This window comes from Chelonoidis abingdonii, chromosome 8 (genome assembly GCF_003597395.2).
Source record: "Chelonoidis abingdonii isolate Lonesome George chromosome 8, CheloAbing_2.0, whole genome shotgun sequence".
NCBI lineage: Eukaryota > Metazoa > Chordata > Testudines > Testudinidae > Chelonoidis > Chelonoidis abingdonii.
This window is the reverse complement of record NC_133776.1, coordinates 15,694,101-15,715,251: the sequence shown is the minus strand read 5'-3', so window position 1 is coordinate 15,715,251 and position 21,151 is coordinate 15,694,101. Positions and strand designations below refer to the sequence as shown.

The 21,151-nt window shown below is 39.4% G+C and overlaps 1 protein-coding gene across 2 annotated transcripts in view; it reads left to right on the top strand.

The window, feature by feature from the left end:
* FNDC3B (fibronectin type III domain containing 3B) overlaps positions 1–21,151 on the top strand; it is a 408,674-nt gene that overhangs the window by 308,476 nt on the left and 79,047 nt on the right. For both annotated transcript variants that reach the window (XM_032783667.2, XM_032783668.2), the window contains exons 16-22: positions 1,334–1,405; positions 3,050–3,168; positions 4,956–5,061; positions 7,307–7,479; positions 10,904–11,017; positions 12,535–12,684; positions 17,170–17,450. In XM_032783667.2, the coding sequence (XP_032639558.1) occupies positions 1,334–1,405; positions 3,050–3,168; positions 4,956–5,061; positions 7,307–7,479; positions 10,904–11,017; positions 12,535–12,684; positions 17,170–17,450 (1,015 nt within the window). The remainder of the gene's footprint in view (positions 1–1,333; positions 1,406–3,049; positions 3,169–4,955; positions 5,062–7,306; positions 7,480–10,903; positions 11,018–12,534; positions 12,685–17,169; positions 17,451–21,151) is intronic.

Sequence of the window (21,151 nt, the reverse complement as noted above, 5' to 3'; positions counted from 1 at the left end):
AGTTGCTGGAATGTTTTAAATTGTATTTCTTTTTGAATAAGGCTGTTTATTCATGTTTTCTTTTAAGCCAATAACCCTGTATATTGTCACCTTGATACAGAGACCATTTTAATGTCTTTTTCTTTCTTTTTTATATAAAGCTTTCTTTTTAAAACCTGTTGGATTTTTTCCTAGTGGGGGCTCAGGGGGATTGAGCCTGCAGCTCACCAGGGAACTGGTGGAAGGGAAAAGAAGGAGGGGGGGAGGTGAATTGTCCTCTCTGTTTTGTAATTCAAGGAGTTTAAGTACAGTAATCTTCCGGGAAACCCAGGGAGAGGAAGCCTGGGAGGAGGTAAAGAGGGAGAAGGGAAGTGGGTTATTTCCCTTTGTTGTGAGACTCAAGGCATCTGAGTCTTGGGGTCCCCCAGGGAAGGTTTTGCGGAGACCAGAGTGAGGCAGACACTGAAATTCCTGTCTGGTGGCAGCGATATCAGATCTAAGCTGGTAATTAAGCTTGAAGGTTTCATGCTAGCATCTTATTTTCTGAACTCTAAGGTTCAGAACTGAGTAGGAAAGCTATGACACACCACTATTCTCCCTCTCAACTTCCCCCACACCTCAGTTTGTCTGTTCATGATCCTTCGTGGGCACGTCATGTTGCACATAGAATGTAAGCTCTTTGAGACAGGAACCTTTGGTGAGGTGACTTTGGCTGCTCTTAAACATGTTACAATGATGATGATAAAGGATTCCAGACATCAGTTTTGAAAACCAGACACCCTGGAATCATAGCTTTGCATAAACATTAAAAATACATGCCAATACCTGTTAAAGCTCCTGATTCTACTCAAGTAGCAAGAGAAGAATATATGAGTCAAAATATGTGATATGGTTAACAAATCAACAGTGTATTCTAAGATTCCAAGTTGTCTGGAAATGATATGTAGATTGAGAGTGGATCCTAAAATCATCATCTTTGGAATTATGAATGCCACATTTGGCAGCGTCTAATTATTTTTATCATCGGCTTTAGTCTTGTTGATTCAGTCACACAGCAACTATTTGCAGTAAATATCCTCCATCAACCCTGTTTTGGGTTATTTGTGCTCTAATGAATCTGTTACAGTACGAATAGTCCATTAGAATAAAATCTGCAAGGTGCTGACCAGAGAGCCCTCTACACCATGCAGCATTAGGTCTTTATGCTGTAATGAGTACATCTGACAAGTGCTTTCCTTACTAGATATATATGTGTGATTTTGTAGGATCAAAATCTGTCCTTGTAGTCTTTATTTTCTTGTAGATTCCATTTTTCAAATCTAATTTATTAACAAAAGTGTTGCTCATTTTTCAGATCCTCCACAAGATAATGGCGGTTCAGAAATCCTAAAATACCTATTGGAGATTTCTGAAGGAAATTCTGAAGGTAAATTTGACAAGAATCTATCTATTCCAATACATTGTGGTTATATGTATTTTACGGTTAAAAAACCTGGCTTTTTCAGCTTTTAATATTTTTTTTAATTAATGTAATAACAATAATACAAGGAATAATTGTATCAAATACCATAGATGGTATTATTAGATAAATGATTTAGTCTGGCATCTGTTCTGGACCATTTATTAATGTTATCACACATTAAATATAAAACCAAATTTTCATTAAAACTTAAATTGAAAATAAAAATCTCTGGCCTAGGCTATGTCTGCACTACAGACTTCTGCCTGCTTAGCTATGTCAGTGAGAGGTGCAAAGAGGTGTGATCTGTGGCAGCAGATATCCCTAGTGTAGATGCGATAAAACAGGCAAAGAGCTGTGCTTTTATCAGTAAAGCTTGTTTTGCTCGTGGGGCATTGTTTCGCTATACCAATACAAAGACAGCTTTGCCAGTATAGCTATTTCCATGCTAGGAGCATTTTGCTGGTATAGCATACTGGTATTTCTGTACCAGTAAAGTGTTTCTAGTGTAGACACAGCCTAAGTTAAAATGTTATTAAACTGTTTAATGTTTGCTATCATTAATTATCATAGATTCCTAGGGCAGGCTATCTAAGTTATGCATCTGCCATTTGTGCCTGGTTAAAATCGTATCGATTTGTAGAATGTTATTACTACTAATATAATATCATTATTATTACATTGTATTTCTGTGCACCTTTTTCCTAAGACTTCAAATTTTAATGAATTAAGTCCCCACTGCTTAAAGTGGGCAAGATGTGTGGTGCAGGCAGGCGCAAGGGGTTGCAGACCTGGGAAAAATAGTAAAAATCAAGCCGGGTTGCTGAAGGGTGCACATTAACAACTGTCTTACTAAATCTGCTGCTCCCAGATTGTCATAGGATTCTTCTCTTCCTCCTCCCCCCCCCCCCCCCACACACGCGTGCACACACTTTTCTCAGACCATTTTAAGCACTGAAAACATCTATGTGAAGTAGGTGGTATTATATTTTATTGACAGGAAAACTAGACAACAGAGGTTAAGTGACTTATCAGAGGCTACCCCACAGTCCAGTGACTGGAGTACTTTGACTGTGCCTCTTTTTAATGGAAAATAAAGTGATCTTTAAGTAGGACCAGATTGTGGCTGCTCCTTACATAAGTGCTGAGGGGAAGATATGAAGGAAGAAGCAAGTGGCCCTTTCTCCTCTTTGCATCCCATGTAAGAGCCAGCCACACTTGCTGATCTGCAGCCTTAAAGTGCCACCTATCCTGGCCTACAGGTTGGATTATGCTGACACCAAGTACCTGGGTTGTTTTTGTTTGTTTTGGAGTTGTTCATGTTTTTACGTGTCTCTGTCCCTTTCTATAGGACAGTGAAATTTAAGGTTCCAGGACTATATTTAGTTTGATTTTTAAAAGATTTCTTTAAGCAATAATAATATAGAGATTAATAGTGTATGAACATTTTATTTTCACAAAAGAAGGTTTCAAGTATTTGTATAAAACCATGTTAAAGATTTTCTTTCTCGTATATAACTCCCTTGAGGAATAGTAGCCATGTACAGAGAAAGAGAGAGAGTGGGCATTGTTTTCAGAACCAAACTTGAATGAGTTCATTTAATTTTACAGCAAATCAGTGGGAAGTGGCATATAGTGGATCTGCTACAGAATATACCTGTACTCACTTGAAACCAGGCACTTTGTATAAACTCCGAGCATGCTGTATCAGCACTGGTGGACACAGCCAGGTAAGAATAGTTTGACACGGAGAACTATCATTTTTGTATTTTCCAGAGCTTCACCTAGCCCTACATTTTAGTTTTGCTTAGTTTTTACGTTTAGATTGCGAATGTTTCTGCTATACATAATAGATGATGTACTTGGCTAAAATTGTAGTCTTATTGATACAGTAAAAATGTCACTGATTTCCATTAATGCCCCTGTGTACGTTACTTCATTTTGAAAAAATGCTGCTATCTTTGTGCATGCAAAATCTGGGCCTTGTAGTTTAGCAAAATACGAATTAATGATGTTCTACTTCATATTGAAAAATTCTAAGTATTCCTATATTATTAAGGGCAGAAGGGGCCTTTATGATGATCTACTCTGGCCTCCTGCATAATACGGGCTATAGAATTTCACCCAGTAATTTGTTCATACAGCTATTATATTTTTATGCTTTCTGTGTAGTTGTTCATAGTTTGCCATTGTGTTCAGACATCTCCCTATTTCAGTTTATTGTTTGTTAAATATATTTAGCAAAAGTATAAATGAAAAGCCTTATGGATTTTTCAGTTTGACTGGCTGCTGTTTGGATCTTGCGTGTGTGTTTGTGACTGACTGGATCCACGTGGATTCAGATGCTCTGGAATGTAGTGTATGAATGCACTGTGTTCATTTCTCTACATGATAACACTAACAAAGATCCTGATCCTGCAGACTTTACTTACTGAAAACTCCCTTTGACTTCAGTGAGTCTACTCACTTGCATAAAGTTAAGCATCTGATTAAGTATTTGAAAGCTCGAGGTAATATTGTTACTACAGTAGAGGACTGCACAAACTAGTGGATACGAGTGACTCTTCTCCTCCAGGATGCATATGGAGGATCCAAACCTTATTAGCTGTTGTGCTATAGGCTCCCACTGGAACTCAGGCTCCCAAGGCACTTTTAGAAGTATTGCCCTTAGGTTTGAGGACACCATCAGGATGCATAGTGTACCTAAGAAGAAGTGCTTTTTCAGGGATCAACCATACGAAGTATAGGGGGGAAAGGAAAATAGCATTTTTGAACAGAATGTTATCAAAAAGACATTCTCGCGGCTGTTACTGACATTGTCCTACCATGAAAAAGTCATATTTTAAGTTTAAGACCAGAAGGGTCTATTAGATCATCTAATCTGACCTTCTGTGTATCACAGGCCATTAATTGTTCACACAGTTACCCTGGGTTATGCTTGACTAAAGCATACGTTGTGTTAGGCTAAGGCATATCTTTCAGAAAGACATCCAGTCTTGATTTGAAGATGTCAAGAGAGGGAAAATGCACCTCTTCATTTGGTAGTTTGCTGCAATGATTAATGAACATCAATTTAAAAAAAAAAAAAAGCGCCTGATTTCTCATTTGAATTTGTCTAACTTCAGCTTCCAATTATTTGTTTTTTCTTATGCCTTCCTCTGCTGTATTAAAGAGCCTTTTAGTACCCGGTATTCTTCAGAGCTCATTTGTACACAGTATTCTTGAGAGTCATGGGAAATACAGTAAAAAATCCTTTACTAAAATATTCACAAATACTAGTGAAAACAGTATATAAATTATGTTAATAAAAATGTGTCCGTGCTCATATTAGTGAAATATTAACAAACCACTTCATAGTCTCTGATTCTACATTTTTCTTACTGTTTCTTTTTTGTCTGGCAAGATAGTATTTTTTTAGAAATTTCTTTGTTGTTAAGATCGTGACTCACATCATTGTCCCCAGTTCATAGATGTGTTTTCAGCATAATTACTAATCTTAGGTCATATTCTTTTCCAGTGTTCTGAAAGTTTACCCGTCCGTACGCTTAGTGTTGCACCAGGTCACTGTCGGCCACCAAGAATGTTGGGAAAACCAAAACACAAAGAAGTTCAGCTACAGTGGGGTAAGTGATCAGTACTTGCAGCCATTCTAGTTTTCAGGCAGAAACCTGGTTTGAAACTATGTATCTGGACTAAAACTTCAGCCACCATTTAAAGAATAAATTTACTCTCAAGATCTAAAGACTAAGTAAGTTGCTATAAATTTAAAATATATAGAAGATTTCGCATTCTGATTTTTATTACTTGGTTTGTGTCAAATTTCAGTAGATGAAACATACATTTTAGGTCATGATTCAAAGTCTAGTTAAGTCAGTGAGAGACTTTTCATTGACTTCAGTTTTGTATCAGGCTCTCGGAAATTAGTTGTCTTTATTTTTTCCTTTGGGTCTGATACTGCAGTCTGTTCCCACTGAAGTCAATGGGGAGTTATGCCTATGTCAGTTATTATAAGATCAGGGTAACAAAGTTTCTGACCATTGTTGGTCTTTCATTACAAAAATATGACATCACTTGAGATCCATTTTATTTCACTGCGCTCCTAGCCACAATGTTCTACTGTTTCACTCAGAATTTCACACAATAATTTATAGTGAGCCAGAACACATTGAAGATATTAGGTGAATTTTTATTTTAAAGTTTTTATTAAGGCAAAGGTGCAATAAAACTAATATACTAAGTTGACGTGACCAGTATAGTTCTGTAAAAAGTAGCTCCTTGTCTGTTCAGTGAGAATGAAATAGTAATTGTGGCATTTTAGATGGTCACAGCCCACTGTTAAATTATATGTTAGAAGCATCTAAGGGCATGTCTACACTTACCTCTGGAGCGATCAATCCAGGGGGGATTGATTTATCACGTCTAGTGAAGACATGAAAAATCAACTGCTGAGCGCTCTCCCGTTGACTCCGATGGAGCAAGAAGTGTAGGCGGAGTCGACAGGGGAGCGTTAGCAGTTGACCTACTGCGGTGAAGACACCACGGTAAGTAGATCTAAGTATGTCGACTTCAGCTACATTATTCACATAGCTGAAGTTGCGTAGCTTAGATCGACACCCCCCATGCCTCCTCACCCCCAGTGTAGACCAGGCCTGAGACACTATTACACTCAATCTGTCTCAACACCATTTCCATTTTACAAATATATCTCAGGTCGAGCATGAAGTCTAAGTTGCACTCGTGTTCCAAGTCTCACGTTAGTTTGTAGCAAACAGTACTTTGTGGATGAGCACCACTGTGCAGAGCTCAGCACTGAGTAGCTGGAGTGACAGGTAATAGTGTATTTTCTGAAGAGCCATTCAAAGGAGATGAATAGCCAAAATAAAGCCCACGATATCGGTGAGCTGTTAAAATAATGAAGCTTATGGACTGTCCAAGTGATCCTTGCACACCTCAAATCCCCTTTGATTCTGCCAGGGCTTTTGAATTGCTCAGAGAATGCAGGACTGAGCCTTCCTTCCCATCTGTAAAATAGGGATAATCATACTGAATTACCTTTAGTAAAGCGCTTTGAGATCTATGGATGAAAAGCATTATGTAAGAACTATGTATTATAATTATTTAAAAGCCAATGAGTCCATTCCATGATTGGTCTGCACAAAACTGTGTGTACTGACGGCAAAATTAGCCCCGATGAGCTTTTCATGATATATTTCCTTATTTTAAGATTACTTTAAAAAGTCACCATACGCTTATGTTTTCATTTAGCAATATTAGTGTAATTATACCTTGTTCTGAAGGAGGGTACAGTTACTGTTTCATTGTTTTCCAGAAGCTGGAAAAGGGTGACAGGGGCTGGATTACATGATGATTACTTATTCTGTTCCTTCCCTTTGAAGCACCTGGCATTGGGCACTGTCAGAAAACAGGATACTGGGCTAGATGGACCTTTGATCTGACCCAGTATGACCAGTCTTATGTTTTTATGTTCTATGGCTTTCCAATTAAAGGAAGAGCAGATATCAGCCCCCAATGTGCAGTAGGATACCATGCGACTTGTGCTTGCTACCAGTAGAGTCCATTGACATAAGTGGGCCTTCTTGTAGTATTAGAATAGCAGAGTAGCAGAGCTTTACAACATGGGACCCATAGCTATTGCTAGCTGCGGGTCTGAGCCTATAAATAGTTAGACGTGAATAACTTGATGCACGTGAGTGATCCCACTTACATGTCTGGGTGTGGAACACTTATCAAAGAGGCAAAATCATTAGAGGTATGTATTTGTGGTACAAAGTGAATCAATGTATGATAATCATCATGTACACCTTGACTTTATATCAACAATAAATAAATTTTACTGATTCTTTCTAGACATTCCTATGTCAGAAAGTGGCTGTCAAGTCTCAGAGTACAGTGTGGAAATGACAGAACCAGAAGAGGTTATTTCTGAGGTGTATCATGGCCCTGACCTAGAGTGCACAGTCAGCAACCTTCTTCCTGGAACAACATATCGGTTCAGAGTGAGAGCTTTGAATGACGGAGGGGTAAGGTTTAATGTTCTGCGCAGCATGAACAGCAGTGTCCAAAGAAGGATGCCAGAATAGGGGTTTTTTTCAAAATATTTCTTAACATGTATATGGGAGAGCAGTTATCCTGGCAGTGTGTACACTAGTTCAGCTATAGCTGGTGAGCGGAAAGATGAAAGGGAAAGAAGAATGTGGAAAAGGAAAAAAAGTTGAGAGAAAAGGAGATATCTGGGAAAGGAGAAAAGTGGAGAATAAAATGAAAGAGTTGGAAAAACTCAGTGCATTGAGACTCAGAGGGCCCCATCCAGAGGGGCCCTTTAAAGCAAAGTTGAGAATGGCGTTTCTGTTTAAACATAGGTTCAGCTAAACTGGTCTACCATTTAAAGTATGTTAGAACCATACTGAAGAGATATATTGGCCCACACATTTTTAACAACAACAAAAAAGATATTTACCTTTATAGAGGCAAATGATATTTGAGTAGGGTGACCAGATGTCCCATTTTTAAAGGGACATTCCCATTTTTTGGGACTTTTTCTTATATAGGTGCCTATTACCCTCTACCCCTTGTCCCGTTTTTTCACAGTTGCTATCTGGTAACCCTATAATTGAGTAATTTCAAATAGGTCTGTGGACAAGTAGGGAAAACTTGCTTTGTTCATTAATGGTTTTTAATGGGCTTTAATTTAACATAGGGTACGTATATTTTTTCAGATTCCTCGTAAAACCTACTTACCTAATCCCATTAGGAATTAAAAGCCTGATCCTGTATCCACTGAAATCAACAGAATTCCAGTTGACTTCAGTGTTGGATTGGGCCCTGTATTCTTTTGTCTGAGCATCGTTCCCAGCATTTTGAAAATGTATCCTCTGTGGGACCAAGTAGTCTAATGCATTGCTTACTCTATCAGACTGCTCACAAGAAATCTATTAGGTTTCTGAAGATTTGTATGCTTCAACAGCAGGGTCCCTGCTGACAATGACTCAGCTCTTAATAACGTAAACCTTTTAAATAATGCAGATCATGGGAGGAAACTACCAAAATTAGTTTAGGTATTTGAAAAATAAACAGTACCTGCAAATTGATAAGATATCAATTTCTTTCTTATGTATTAATTTATTGTGTATATATATCAAAGTCTGATTTGCTAACTGTTCTGACTGACATAAAAGCTAAGGGTACGTCGACACTATGAGATTATTCCAATTTTACATAAACCGGTTTTATAAAATAGATTGTATAAAGTCTAGTGCACGTGGCCACGCTAAGCACATTAATTCAGCGGTGTGCATCCATGGTCCGAGGCTAGCATCGATTTCTAGAGCGTTGCACTGTGGGTAGCTATTCCGTACCTATCCCATAGTTCCAGCAGTCTCCCCCGCCCCTTAGAATTCTGGATTGAGAGGCAAGTGGCTGATGGTGCAAAAATCATTCTCGCAGGTGGTTCTGGGTAAATGTCGTCAGTCATTCCTTCCTCCGGGAAAGCAACGGCAAACAATCATTTCACGCCCTTTTTCCCTGGATTGCCCTGGCAGACACCATAGCATGGCAACCATGGAGCCCATTCAAATTGTTTTTTTTTTTACTGGTCACCGTATGGATAGGATGCCCGCTAACAGAGGCTTGCTTGCAGCACTACAGCAAGCACTCACTAGCTTTGCTGATAGCAGAGATGGTTATCAGTCGTCGTACTGTTGCTCATTGTAAATGGCAGAAGATACAGTTATCTGTCCGTTCTGTATTTCCGTGCTACAAGGTTGCCCCTGGCTGAGGTCACCTGAGGCGCAAAAGCAAACTGGGAATGACGTCCGATCACACTCTCCTTATGTTCTAAAAGAGTCGTCCTGCTAGAATAGGGTAAGTTACAGAGAACCATGTAATCAGAGAGCACAGCGCCCTTGCAATCCGCAAGAAAGGATTGAGCTATCAGGCCACCGTGACGTGCCCCGCAACAACACCAGCCGTTGCTTCTCTCCGACCGCCAACCTCCTGGCTACCGAGTGGCAGCGTCCCCGCCCAATTTTGTCATGAATAGAAGAACAGGAATAAGAAAAGAGACTTGTTAGTGAGATAAATGAGGGGAGGTCAGCCCCGGCTATAGTAGTCAGCCGAACATTAAGCCGTGCAGGGGAGAGAGTCCAGCATCGCGCTATATAGGTCCAGGCATACAGATTTCTTCTTTACAACAGAAGGGGATGGGCCGATGAGCTCAACCCCCAGTGCTCTGATGAAACGTACCAGCGTTCGACATGACTACTGAATCGACCGGATCATTCCATTTTTACCAGCGCTCCGCCAGCCTCACCTGAGGCCAGCCAGGAGCACTCACGGCTAATGGTGACGACCGAGATATCAGTCAAGCACATCTGCATCCGGAGGGAGAAGCGGATACTGCTCTCACTGCGCAGCATACGCGTCTACCACAGCATTCAGCTAACGAGGGGACAACTGAAAGAAGTCAAGAAGACTTGCCTTTGTCGTTCACGTGGGCGGGGGAGTAATGAACGAGCCTATTCCCTGAACCACGCCGACAATGTTTTGACCTATCAGCGTTGGGAGTCAGCATGCAAACTAGCTTTCGAGACTGCTGGACTGGGGATATGCTGAGTCCTCATACACCCTCCCTTCTCCTTCCATGAGCATCCCATGTGATCCCTGCTTCTGTTACCTTGTCCACGCAGCCACGTGAGCCTGGAGATTTTTCAAACGCTTGCGCATTCACTCTGTAACGAAGCTGATAGAACAGATTTCCCCACTACAGGATCAGATCCAGTACTGCCCGACAAGCCATGCGAGCTCTTTTTGGATTGGACGGAATTGCCCCCTCATGCGATAAAGCCCACGCTGGGCAAACAGGAAATGAAAATCAAAATTTCGTGGGGCTTTTCCTGTTTACCTAGCCACTGCATCCAAGTTCAGATTGCTGTCCAGAGCGGTCACAGTGGAGCACTGTGAGATACCGCCCAGAGGCCAATACTGTTGATTTGCGGCCACACTAACCCTAATCTGATATGGTAATACCGATTTTAGCGCTACTCCTCTCGTTGGGGAGGAGTACAGAAACCGATTTAAAGAGCCCTTTATATTGATATAAAAGGCCTCGTAGTGTGGACGGGTACAGCGTTAAATCAGTTTAATGCTGCTAAAATCGGTTTAAACGCGTAGTGTAGACCAGGCCTAAGAGAGAGCCATTTCCCGTGAACTAGCTTTGGATTGATGATGTTTTAGGCAAACCATGTATTCTCATTAAGCAAGTCTACTTCTAAACACACCAGTGAGGTGAAGTGAAGCATGCCAAGATAAGGAGTACATTGGTAAGGGGTACATTAGAGGCCTAATCGCTCTTCAAGAAAATTTGTTACATTAAGAATATTTCTGTGTACAGCCTATGAAAATCCATTGCACGTGTGTGTGTGTAATATTTTTTTCCACCTCTTCTAGTATGGACCATATTCTGAAGCTACAGAAGTCACCACGGCAGCAGGACCACCCGGCCAGTGCCAAGCACCTTTCCTTTCCTTTGTGTCTGACACATGTGTACTTGTAAGCTGGGAGGTAAGACAAACACTCTTTGTATGTGTGATTTCCATCTTGCTTGTCCAAACTAATGTGATCATCAGTACTTGAAAGCTAATTCAAGAGCCGTTCACAGTCTCAGCCCACTCAGAAATACTCTTGTACATACAGACAATAATCTTCCCTGCTTTTCTTTTTTAGAGTTGATCTTGAGTCATCCAGGTTTATTAGGGGCTTGAGAATGGAGACAAAGGGGATCTCCTATCACTTCATCTCAATATAGGTCATAGGTCAGTAAAGAATAATCTCTCCAGGATTTTAGCATGTTGAATCCAATACACTGACTGGCTTCTGAACTGGAATCATGAAGTCAACTATTCAGCTACATTTTTATGTGAGGCTAGAGTCCTTGATATCAAACAAACTCTGAGAGATTTGCTATGTCAAAGCAACTCTCCCAAAATAGTCAGGTGTCACCTGGTTTCATTTCAAAACCACATTAAACCATTAGGACAATAGGTGAAAGATGGTCTTGTGAATAAGGCACTAGTTTGGGACTCAGGAGATCTGAATTCATTTCCCATATATTTTCTAGTGTGTAATCAGGTTGTCCTGAGGGTCCCCAAGGAAGAGATCCTGCTGCTCACTTGGACGCATGAAAGCAAAACATCTTTTATAATATTGTGATACTGAAGTGTGTGTCGCATCGAGGGCCACACTGCTTAAACTTCACCTTCATCCTTAGCTATCTTAGCTTCTCTGACTCTACTGTCCTGTACCTTGCCCATCAGCTTGATGGCTGGCTTTCACTGGGCACCTAGTGCTGCAGGCCTCTCTCCATACTGGAAACAGTAGTTTCTGGTTCATACGATTTTCTGGGAAATATAATTGTTCATTTCTTAATGACTTGAGTACATCATTTAGCCATGACTCTCCCCCAGGTTCATCGAGACCACTAATCCTGGTCTAGAAGCAGACTTTTCTGTATGGTTCAAGACTGTGCTGCTACCCAGTCAGTCGAGTGGGGAGAAGTTTTTATTGAGAAAGTCCTGATGGAAATTAAATCCTACAATGCCTGCTGTGTAAATGTCCTCACTTGTGTGAATTAGGACTTGTCTACACTTAAAATTCTACAAGGGCACAGCTGCAGCTGCACCACTATAGCACTTCAGTGTAGTCTAGACATTGCCAACACCAGCAGGAGATGTTCTGCCATTGGTGTAGGTAATCCATCAGCCTACTGCCGTCTACACCGGGGTGAGAAAGGCTTAGCTACGTCTCACGCCCCTGAGAGACATAGCTATGCTGATGTCAGTTCCCAGTGTCTACCAGACCTTAGCTTCTTTCAAGCAGATAGAGTTGGCACAATTCTGCTAAACTGGCCTCATTTTGGTAACCTATTCTAGGGCACTAATTCAGAATGTGTCCGTTTGCAGTGATCATGGTTTCTCATTATGAACTCATTTTTATGCATTCTTCTCCTTAACCAGTCAAATGTGATGAGATAGGCTTCCATCTTTCAACTGAACTACTAAATACAAAGATTTGTTTTGCAGAGTCCTGAATGCTCTGGTGCTGACATCTCTGAATACAGATTAGAGTGGGGAGAAGATGAGGAATCTCTGGAACTCATGTATAATGGCACAGATACCTGTTTTGAAATTAGTGAATTGTCAGCAGCAGCACATTATTGCTGTAGATTACAGGTACAGAAGCTTATTATATTTTGTATAGATCACAATCAAAGATGTAAACACAATTTACTTCCAGTGGATTTTTATTGTCACCATTAACTGCTTTGAAATGAGGTACTTAGTAAGTCAGAAAAAATATACCTTTCTCCTAAATTGTGTAGCGCTACCGCATAATCAAACGATTTAGATTCTAAACAATTCAAATTGATGAACAAAGGGAGTTAATAGAACTTTCAGACTTGGAAAATTGTTCCTGTTCATCACATGCTTTAATTTCAATGAATAATACTGTTGACAAACAGCCGTCCCAGACAGTGACACTCTTGCACTAAAATAGAAATATCATGTTTTAAACTTTAAAAAAAAAAATCCCAAATTTTGAGTTGGCTCAAGCTTGGAAGTGGTATGTAAATGACATTACCTCCCAAATGGATGTTAAAGTTTCCTGTATCTTAAACTATCATCTCCAACATCTGTTTCATTTATTAAGTTAAGCAATCCGTCTGAGTAGCTCATAAGATTCCTATGCACATGGGAGGTTGCAGCTCACCATCTTCACCACCTCATCTTTTGAATTTATATCATTGAACCTTGTCTAGTGAGTCTCTGTAAAGATCTTCTTCTCTTTGATATTTATGCTTCTCCCATTATTTTCAATAAAAAGCAACCAAATTAAAATCTAAATCCTATGATGAAACTGGATTCTTCTTCTGTCAAGTCCCCTGAAAAAAATAGAAGAGATTTAGCAAAAAAGAGTGAGGCAGATTCTGTACACAAGCCTTCACAGCTCTGGAGACTCCCCCACAAGGTTTATGTATGTGCAAAGGCAGAACACCAGCAGTAAATCCAACCAAGAATTCATATACCAACCCAGCTGGCAAAGGGTGGAAAACTGTTTCCCTGAAAAATCTTTTAGCTTGGATCACCCAGGTTTCATCTCTTTGATCGAAGGCCACAAGCCCTCAGTCAAACATTTCTTTTCTTTTCTCTTTGAACTCTTTCAAGTCAAGTGTCCCGTAAGATTCTCTCTAGTTCTTCAGCAGCTGATTCAAAGCCAAAGAGCCTCAAATAAGCCCCACAGCCCATCCTCACTCATGGTCTGTTGTATTCTTCTGACTTCATTTTCACAGGACCTACACCTTGTATGGTCATTAGTTTGGGAAACTATTTGAAAGAACCTATGTGAGAGGAGTGGAACTGCAAGCCAGAAAGCACATCCCATATGCCCAAGAAGGAAAGCTTTTTGTTTTCTGTCTTCTAAATTGGCATTTAGACCTCACTGAGCTGGGAGGACACTGTGATACCAGTTTCGTGGTGAATGGGGAACTCTAAGATTTTTTTAGTGTTAAAAAATGGAAACTGCCAACTGTATAGTATTTTTGCTTGGGGAGTATACATTTATTTTAAATTATCCACCAGAGAAATGTTCCACTACACTAATGTCTAATACAGATTTTAACACCTCAAGCTCAGTTTAATCCATAGTCAGAAGATCAGAAAAATATATAATAATAACAGATACATTTTATTATTAAAGCCCACGAGTAATCCATGCAATCGAATTTTAGAGGGCCTCAGCCTGCCAAGGTGGCCCTTACTTTGTGTAGAGTGTAGTATCTGCCTTACAAAATGTATTTCAAAATGCATTAGAGCATTAAACAGTAACAGGGTTGAGAGTAGAAATATGAGATACGGGCAAACGAGAAGTGTTAATAATTAATGGAGATTTGCTTTGGGTAGGTGTTTTAAAATAATAAAAAAAGTATAAAGGGCAAAAATACAAACCATTCTTTCCTGTGTGACTATTAGAGACATTAACAGAAAAACTTAATTTTTCACTCTAATATGTAAAGAATTTTGTCTAACCCGTGTTACTCTTTCTTCTAACAAACACATCATTATCTCAATCCATACTAATCTAATAATGGAGAGAATCAGGTATAAATGACTGGAGGGAAGCTAGTTTGTCTTTTGTTTAAATTTAAAAAAAAAAAAATTAGTACCATTAGTGAAAATTCCCCAAAACACTCATGCCCTCCACCCAGGGAAACATTGTGTCATTTACTAGGGGAGCAGGGGCGGGGGAAAGAGGAGAAACCATCTGGTAAGCAAACGAGAATTAAATACCCATCAATTACTTTGATGAGGTTGTCCAATAAAACAGTTATAAGCACCACTAAAATAAATTGCTTGGAGCAAGATACAGATTGCCAAACATTGGTTTACAGGCGAGACACATAATATCATTGACAGACCACAAAATGAGGCTTGCTTTAGCAACTATAGGAGCGCTTCACTAGATAAAAGATGTCCCTGAAGCAGGATTTGTTTGTAAGGGCTTTTAAAGGCTAAAAAATGCAGCTTAATCATCTCCTCCTTCAATACACCAGTTGAACAAAACATCTAATAGAAAAACAGAATGAAGTTTTCTATTTATACCATGCATAGTAAACAATATTATTCAGATACAGCAAAATGTAGGGGAGAAAACACATTTCTGTTTGTCCTTTGCCCATGTTACTCCCAGTTAAGACACTGCAAAACCCAACTCTGCAGCTCTTTATTCTTCTGTTGAGGAAGATGGGGTTTGCTTGCCCCACTGTACCATGGACAAAATAAGGTGTTTGTTGAGAGTTGTCATGGAGACTCAAAGCCACCTGTTCAAAGGCTATGCCTCTGCACAGATTTTTGGTAGAAGAACTCCTTCATAACCTATGCTATCACAAATTTTATTAATCTATTTTTATCAATTTTACTAGAATATTTTGTAACTGTATAAGTGATACAGTATGCAAATGGAAATGTTGAAATAGCAAAGGCAGATGATTAATAGATGGTACTTCAAAGGTAGAAACATTGGGCCAGATTTTGAAACTTCAGATTTCCACTGGTGTCACTGAATTTGGCCAAGGAGTTAGATATAACAGTTGCTCTATTTTCTCAGGGAAAAAGTTAATAGCTGTGTGTGTGCTTTAGTTACTGTTTATGTGTGTGATCTTAGGGAAAAAACATAGACTATGCTAATGTAATGTTTTATTTCTATGAGAATTATTTTAGTATGAAATTTGTAAATTAACTTTCTAAATTAGGACCCACCATAGCAACTCTTAAGCAGGTGAAATGCACACTGAAGTCGAAGGGAGATCTACCTGAGCAAGCAGAACATCCGACCCTGCAGGTGTAACCATAGAGTAATGGGGATTTTGATAGCAAAGGGCTTAGGAGGGCTGATCTTAAAAAAGGTTAATGGTTACAATTCAACACAATTAATATTAACAAAAAGGGGGAAGGAACACTAAGCTGAAATAAGGAAAGAACGGGTTAAAGAATATTTAGATAAGTTGTAGTCAAGTCGGCAGAGTTTGAAATTCATTCTAGGGCACTTCAGGAACTAGCTGAAGCAATCTCGAAACCATTAACAATTATCTTCAAAAGATCATGGAGGACAGGTGAATATAATGGCGCAAATATAGTACCTGTCTTTAAAAAGGGAAACAAAGAGTACCTGGGCAATTGTAGATCAGTCAGCTTTAACATTGATATCTTAAAAATACAAGAACAAAAATTAAATAATCAGTTAGTAAGCACCCAAAGGATAATAGAGTTCTCAAACTTCATTGCACCGCGACCCCTTTCTGACAACAAAAATTACTACATGAGCCCAGGAACAGGGACTGAAGCCTGAGACCACCATGGGTAGGGGGGCCAAAGCCCAAGCCCAAGCCCTACCACCTCAGTTAAGGGGGGCAAAGCCATAGCCCAAGGGCTTCAGCCCTAGGCGGGGGTAGGGTGACCAGACAGCAAGTGTGAAAAATCAGGACCAGGGGTGGGGGGTAATAGGAGCCTGTATAAGCAAAAGACCCAAAAATTGAGACTGTCCCTATAAAATCGGGACATCTGGTCACCCTAGGCAGGGGGCCTGTAACCTGAGCCCATGCCACCAATGGCTGAAGTCCTCAGGCTTGGGCTTTGACCCTAGGCCATAGCACGTCTAACACCAGCCTATTGGCAGTTTTTAAGAACAGGGTAGAGAGACATCTGTCAGGGATGGTCTAGGTTTACTTGGTCCTCCATCATTGCAAAAGGCTTGACTTGACCTCTCGAGGTCCCTTCATTTCTATGATTCTGTGGTTCTAAAAGACAAGAGTAGCCTATTTGTTAGACAAGAATGGTCATCACTGACATGATGCATGTGTGACATTTTCTCCCACAAAAAGTTTCCTGCTGATAAATTGGTTACTGTTGAATTTGATTAAAATGATTATGCAGGGAAATTATATATATTCTTTAAAGACACTTCAGACTATATGAGTGACACCTCTGAGTAATAAAGATATTAATTGTTCTCATGTAGATAAATGGCATAAATTATTAAGTGATGATTTTTTAAGGTGATAGGTATTTAACTTTTCCACCCTGCAAGGTACATTGGTCTAAGCTTATTTGCCTTATGAAGTAAAATGTGTGTTGCTCTAAAAACATTATTTTGTTCCACAGGCTATAAACCAGGCAGGAGCTGGACCCTACAGCGATCTAGTAACCTGCAGGACTCCAGCATCAGTACCTGATGCAGTCTGTACCCTCTCTGTATTGGAGGATGAGCATATGGATGCCTATCAGATATCACCCTCTGTGTGCCTTGTTTTAAACTGGGAAGAACCGTGCAATAATGGGTCTGAGATTACTTCTTACAACATTGACCTTGGTGACATTAGCATTCCAGTTAGTAACATTACAAGTTATGTTATTGATGCTCTGCTTCCAGAAACCTCATACCGGTAAGTGTCATCATCCTGTCATTTCTCAGTACAATAATGAAAACTTATGTTGATATCACACAGATTAACTAGATGTGGGAAATCTTTATAGAATATATCATAAAGAAAAAAGTCATTATCCTTAAACATCTAGCAAAAGCGTAATGATGTCTTTATGTAGTTCAGGTTTGAAGACATGTTCTCTTTGTTCACCTTTTTCTATCTCCTTTTGTCTCCATTTCCCACCCCTATTTATCTTTTTATTCTCTCTATGTGCTTTGTCCTTGTTTTTGTTTTGTGTTTGGAAACCGTATTAGTTAATCTTAAGCAAATAGCAAGATCAAGACAGATAAAATTAATAATAATCTAATGAGGTTCACAAACCCCATACTGAACACAGGGAGAGGAGGGTCTTCCTTGCTTACAGGCAACCAGGCTCACCAGCCTCCAGCACAGTTGCCAGAACGTCCAGTCATGGAGGCATCCACCCTCAGCTGGGACCAATAAGGAAAACATGTAGCAATAAAGGAAAAACAGAGAGATGGGGAGGCAGAATGGCCTGGGCTAGTGGAGGGGCAAGTGCCCTGTGGCAGCCTGCCTTAAGAAACTGACAGGGAGACAAAGGAAGACTACAAGCCCTGGAGTTTAAGGGCTGATAATCTAAAAGGAGTCTAAATTGATGGACTGGGCTAATTTGAAATTAGTAGAGGGGAGACCAGTTAGGGGAAAGCTCAGTCCTCTAAAGAGACTGTCCCAAGAGCAGTTGACAAATGTACATTCCAGAAATCAGAAATAATAAACGCTTCTAACTAGCATAGTGCCGTGTTCATTGCAGTGTATCATTTTTCAGATTCTAATCAATAATATTCTGTTAAGTGTCTATAGGTATTAACTTTAGTAATTTTCTTATATGGTGAATAAGTTGCATACTGTTTAAAATGGTGATTTAATGTATGTTCTTTTGAGTAGATATATTTGCCATTTCTTTAATATGAAAAAAATAATTAAAGAGGATGAAATTTGGGATTAAAAGTGATTGGCTCAACTTCAAATTCTAATTTTTATTCTAAAATGGCTTCTCCAAATGTGTGTTCATTCTTTGAACTAATCTGATTTTCATGCTTTTCATGATGTCTTTCTAATTGCTGCTAGAATTTAAATTATCTTAAACAGTGACAAGCAGATGAATAGAAATACACAGTGGAATTGATCTTGTCAAGGAAGGTCTTTTTTAAAAAAACAGTTATTCCAATAGATATGTAATACAGAAAAATCTGATTGTACAGTTGAAGAAATTGGACAGTACAGACTCAGTCCTTTTTCATTAATAATCATGCAAGCATTGTGTAGCCTAGCTAGAATGTGCCACTCTTTTTCAAATTTTAACACAATAGCACTGAGAATGGTTTAGTGGCATCTAGCTTTCTACCAGACTGTGGAAATGTAAAACATGAATATAAACTGCAACTATATGGCTCAGGGATTGCTACTGGGATATGGAACCTTTTGCTTTCAGGTCACTAGTTCAAATCCAGCCAACACTGATAGTGACCAAACATTATTAGTATTTAAAGACCTGTCAGTGGCTTATATCAAATGAGCTGGAAGTTTTAGTCCAGATCCAGCTGGACAAATGTCAGCCCAACAAAATTCTTCATCAGAACTATGACCTTCTTGGCAGTCTCAAAGGATTGACTTGCTATGAGACAGAATACTCTCCCCCCTACCAGTGGTCCCTATAAGAAGCAGGATAGTGTGAGGAGGCTTCTGTTGTCTGAGCGCTACATTCACTTCAGAAATTTTAAAAGAGGAACCATCAATAGAAAAAATCAAATTTAGCTCTTTCTCCTCTTCATAGAATCATAGGACTGGAAGGGATCTCAAGAAGTCTTTTAGTCCAGTCCCTTGCACTCAAGGCGGGACTAAGTATTATCACATATAACCTGTGTTTGTCTTGTGAGCTGCTACTTAATTTTTTTAAGTGATGCCCTTAGTTGGTCTGGAACATATTGTTTTCTCATTATATGTGAGGTCAGATACAGGAGCAACTAAAACAAAATAAAAGGCTTTGATCAGCACCAAGTGACTCGATATAATCTGCCAGCACTTTTCATTAATATTAGTAACTGGATCAGAGAAAATGGGGCATCTAAAAATTCTGATTCTTTCTTTTAGCTCATGTTTTGTTCTTCTGTAGCTGCTGTTAGGTAGGTGTCCTGATCTCCAAAGCCTGGAAAAAGAGATCAGAACTAAAAGTTAAGATAAGCTTTAGGTTTCTCTTCACTAATCATACAGGAGTTCTTTTTCTGAAACTCTTGTTCTGCCTCCGTCTTAGTAGGAGTATTATATTGAGGTCATACTATGATTTATGCCCTGAATCTTAGTTTCCATTCTAACTTCTTTACTTTTCATAAGGCGGCATATTAAATTATGTGATTTTAGCCTAGGAGTCTGATTGTCTCTGATCTGAATGAAAAAGTGAAACCATAAACATTAACTATTTAACTGGTCACAATGATTGCTGTGGGACCATGCTTCTAAAAATGGTATGATGAGAACAACAAGAAGTAAGTGCTGAGTTAGGAAGCAAAAATACGTAACAGGGCATCTTTTACTTTTCAGAAAATACCATACCTCAGCTGTCTTGGAAAGCAAAGGGCCAAAGCGAAGTTGCAGAAGCAGCTCATACAACACTGACCAGAGTTTATAGTATTGTGCTAATAAAAAATAGCTCTGAAGAAAGAAACTTCTAAAATAATTGTTAGTAGATTTTTGTTAACCCCTTCCTTCTTTGTTTTTGTCATCTGTGGTCTGAGACGCACGCACGCGTGCACACACACTATCTGTGTATATCCAGTCTGTCTATGATATTTTTAGGGCACCAATCATAATATTACCTATGCATAACATAAGAAGGTTGTTAGGTTTCATTAATTGCCATTTGCAAATCCCTTTGAGCTGCTCTGAATGGAAAGTATTATTATTTTATGATATATAGGGCTATAGTAAAGCTGTGTGAAATTTGTGCAATGAAAGCTAGTGAAAGCTACCTGGCATTAGGTTTCTTTCCAAACCTAAACATTAAGCAAGACTTCGGAAATTAAACTCGCACCAGGCTTGTCAAGAGATTTGATAAAGTCAACAAAACTAATCAAAGCTCCCTTGTTTCACTGGCTTTTCACAGCGAGGTTTTGGGTTTGTTTGAACCCAGAATCTCAAAGTAAACCTCTTGTTAACAAGAACCAAAATTGGAAAAATGCGTATTTTGCACAGCAGTAGTTTAACAAGTCAGTCTGCACACTGAGCTGATAGTATAAAAATAGTTTAAATAAAATAAAACCCTTAGATATGCAAATCACTTCACTGTAAACAGCATGGAGATCATCTGAGAGGATGTGTGACAGATTCTTCCACTTAAAGATCTGTAAATATGTCCCAAAATTTAGATGCTTTGGCTATGTTTGGTTGGTAGTCAAATTGATCATGTGACTAGCTGCACTTTAACTCTACCTGCCTGCCCCAGAGAACTTTGGGAGATTCAGCTTTATCTGGTACAAAGGTTATACTGACCCTAAACTGGGATGTGGTACAGCCCTGTAAGCAAAGAGCAACTGCTGCAACACTAGGTCCCAGTCATTGGAGTGTTTATTCACGAATTTACGGATCATGGCCCCCAAAGTTCCATTAAACCTTTCCACCAGGCCATTGGTTTGATGGTGGTA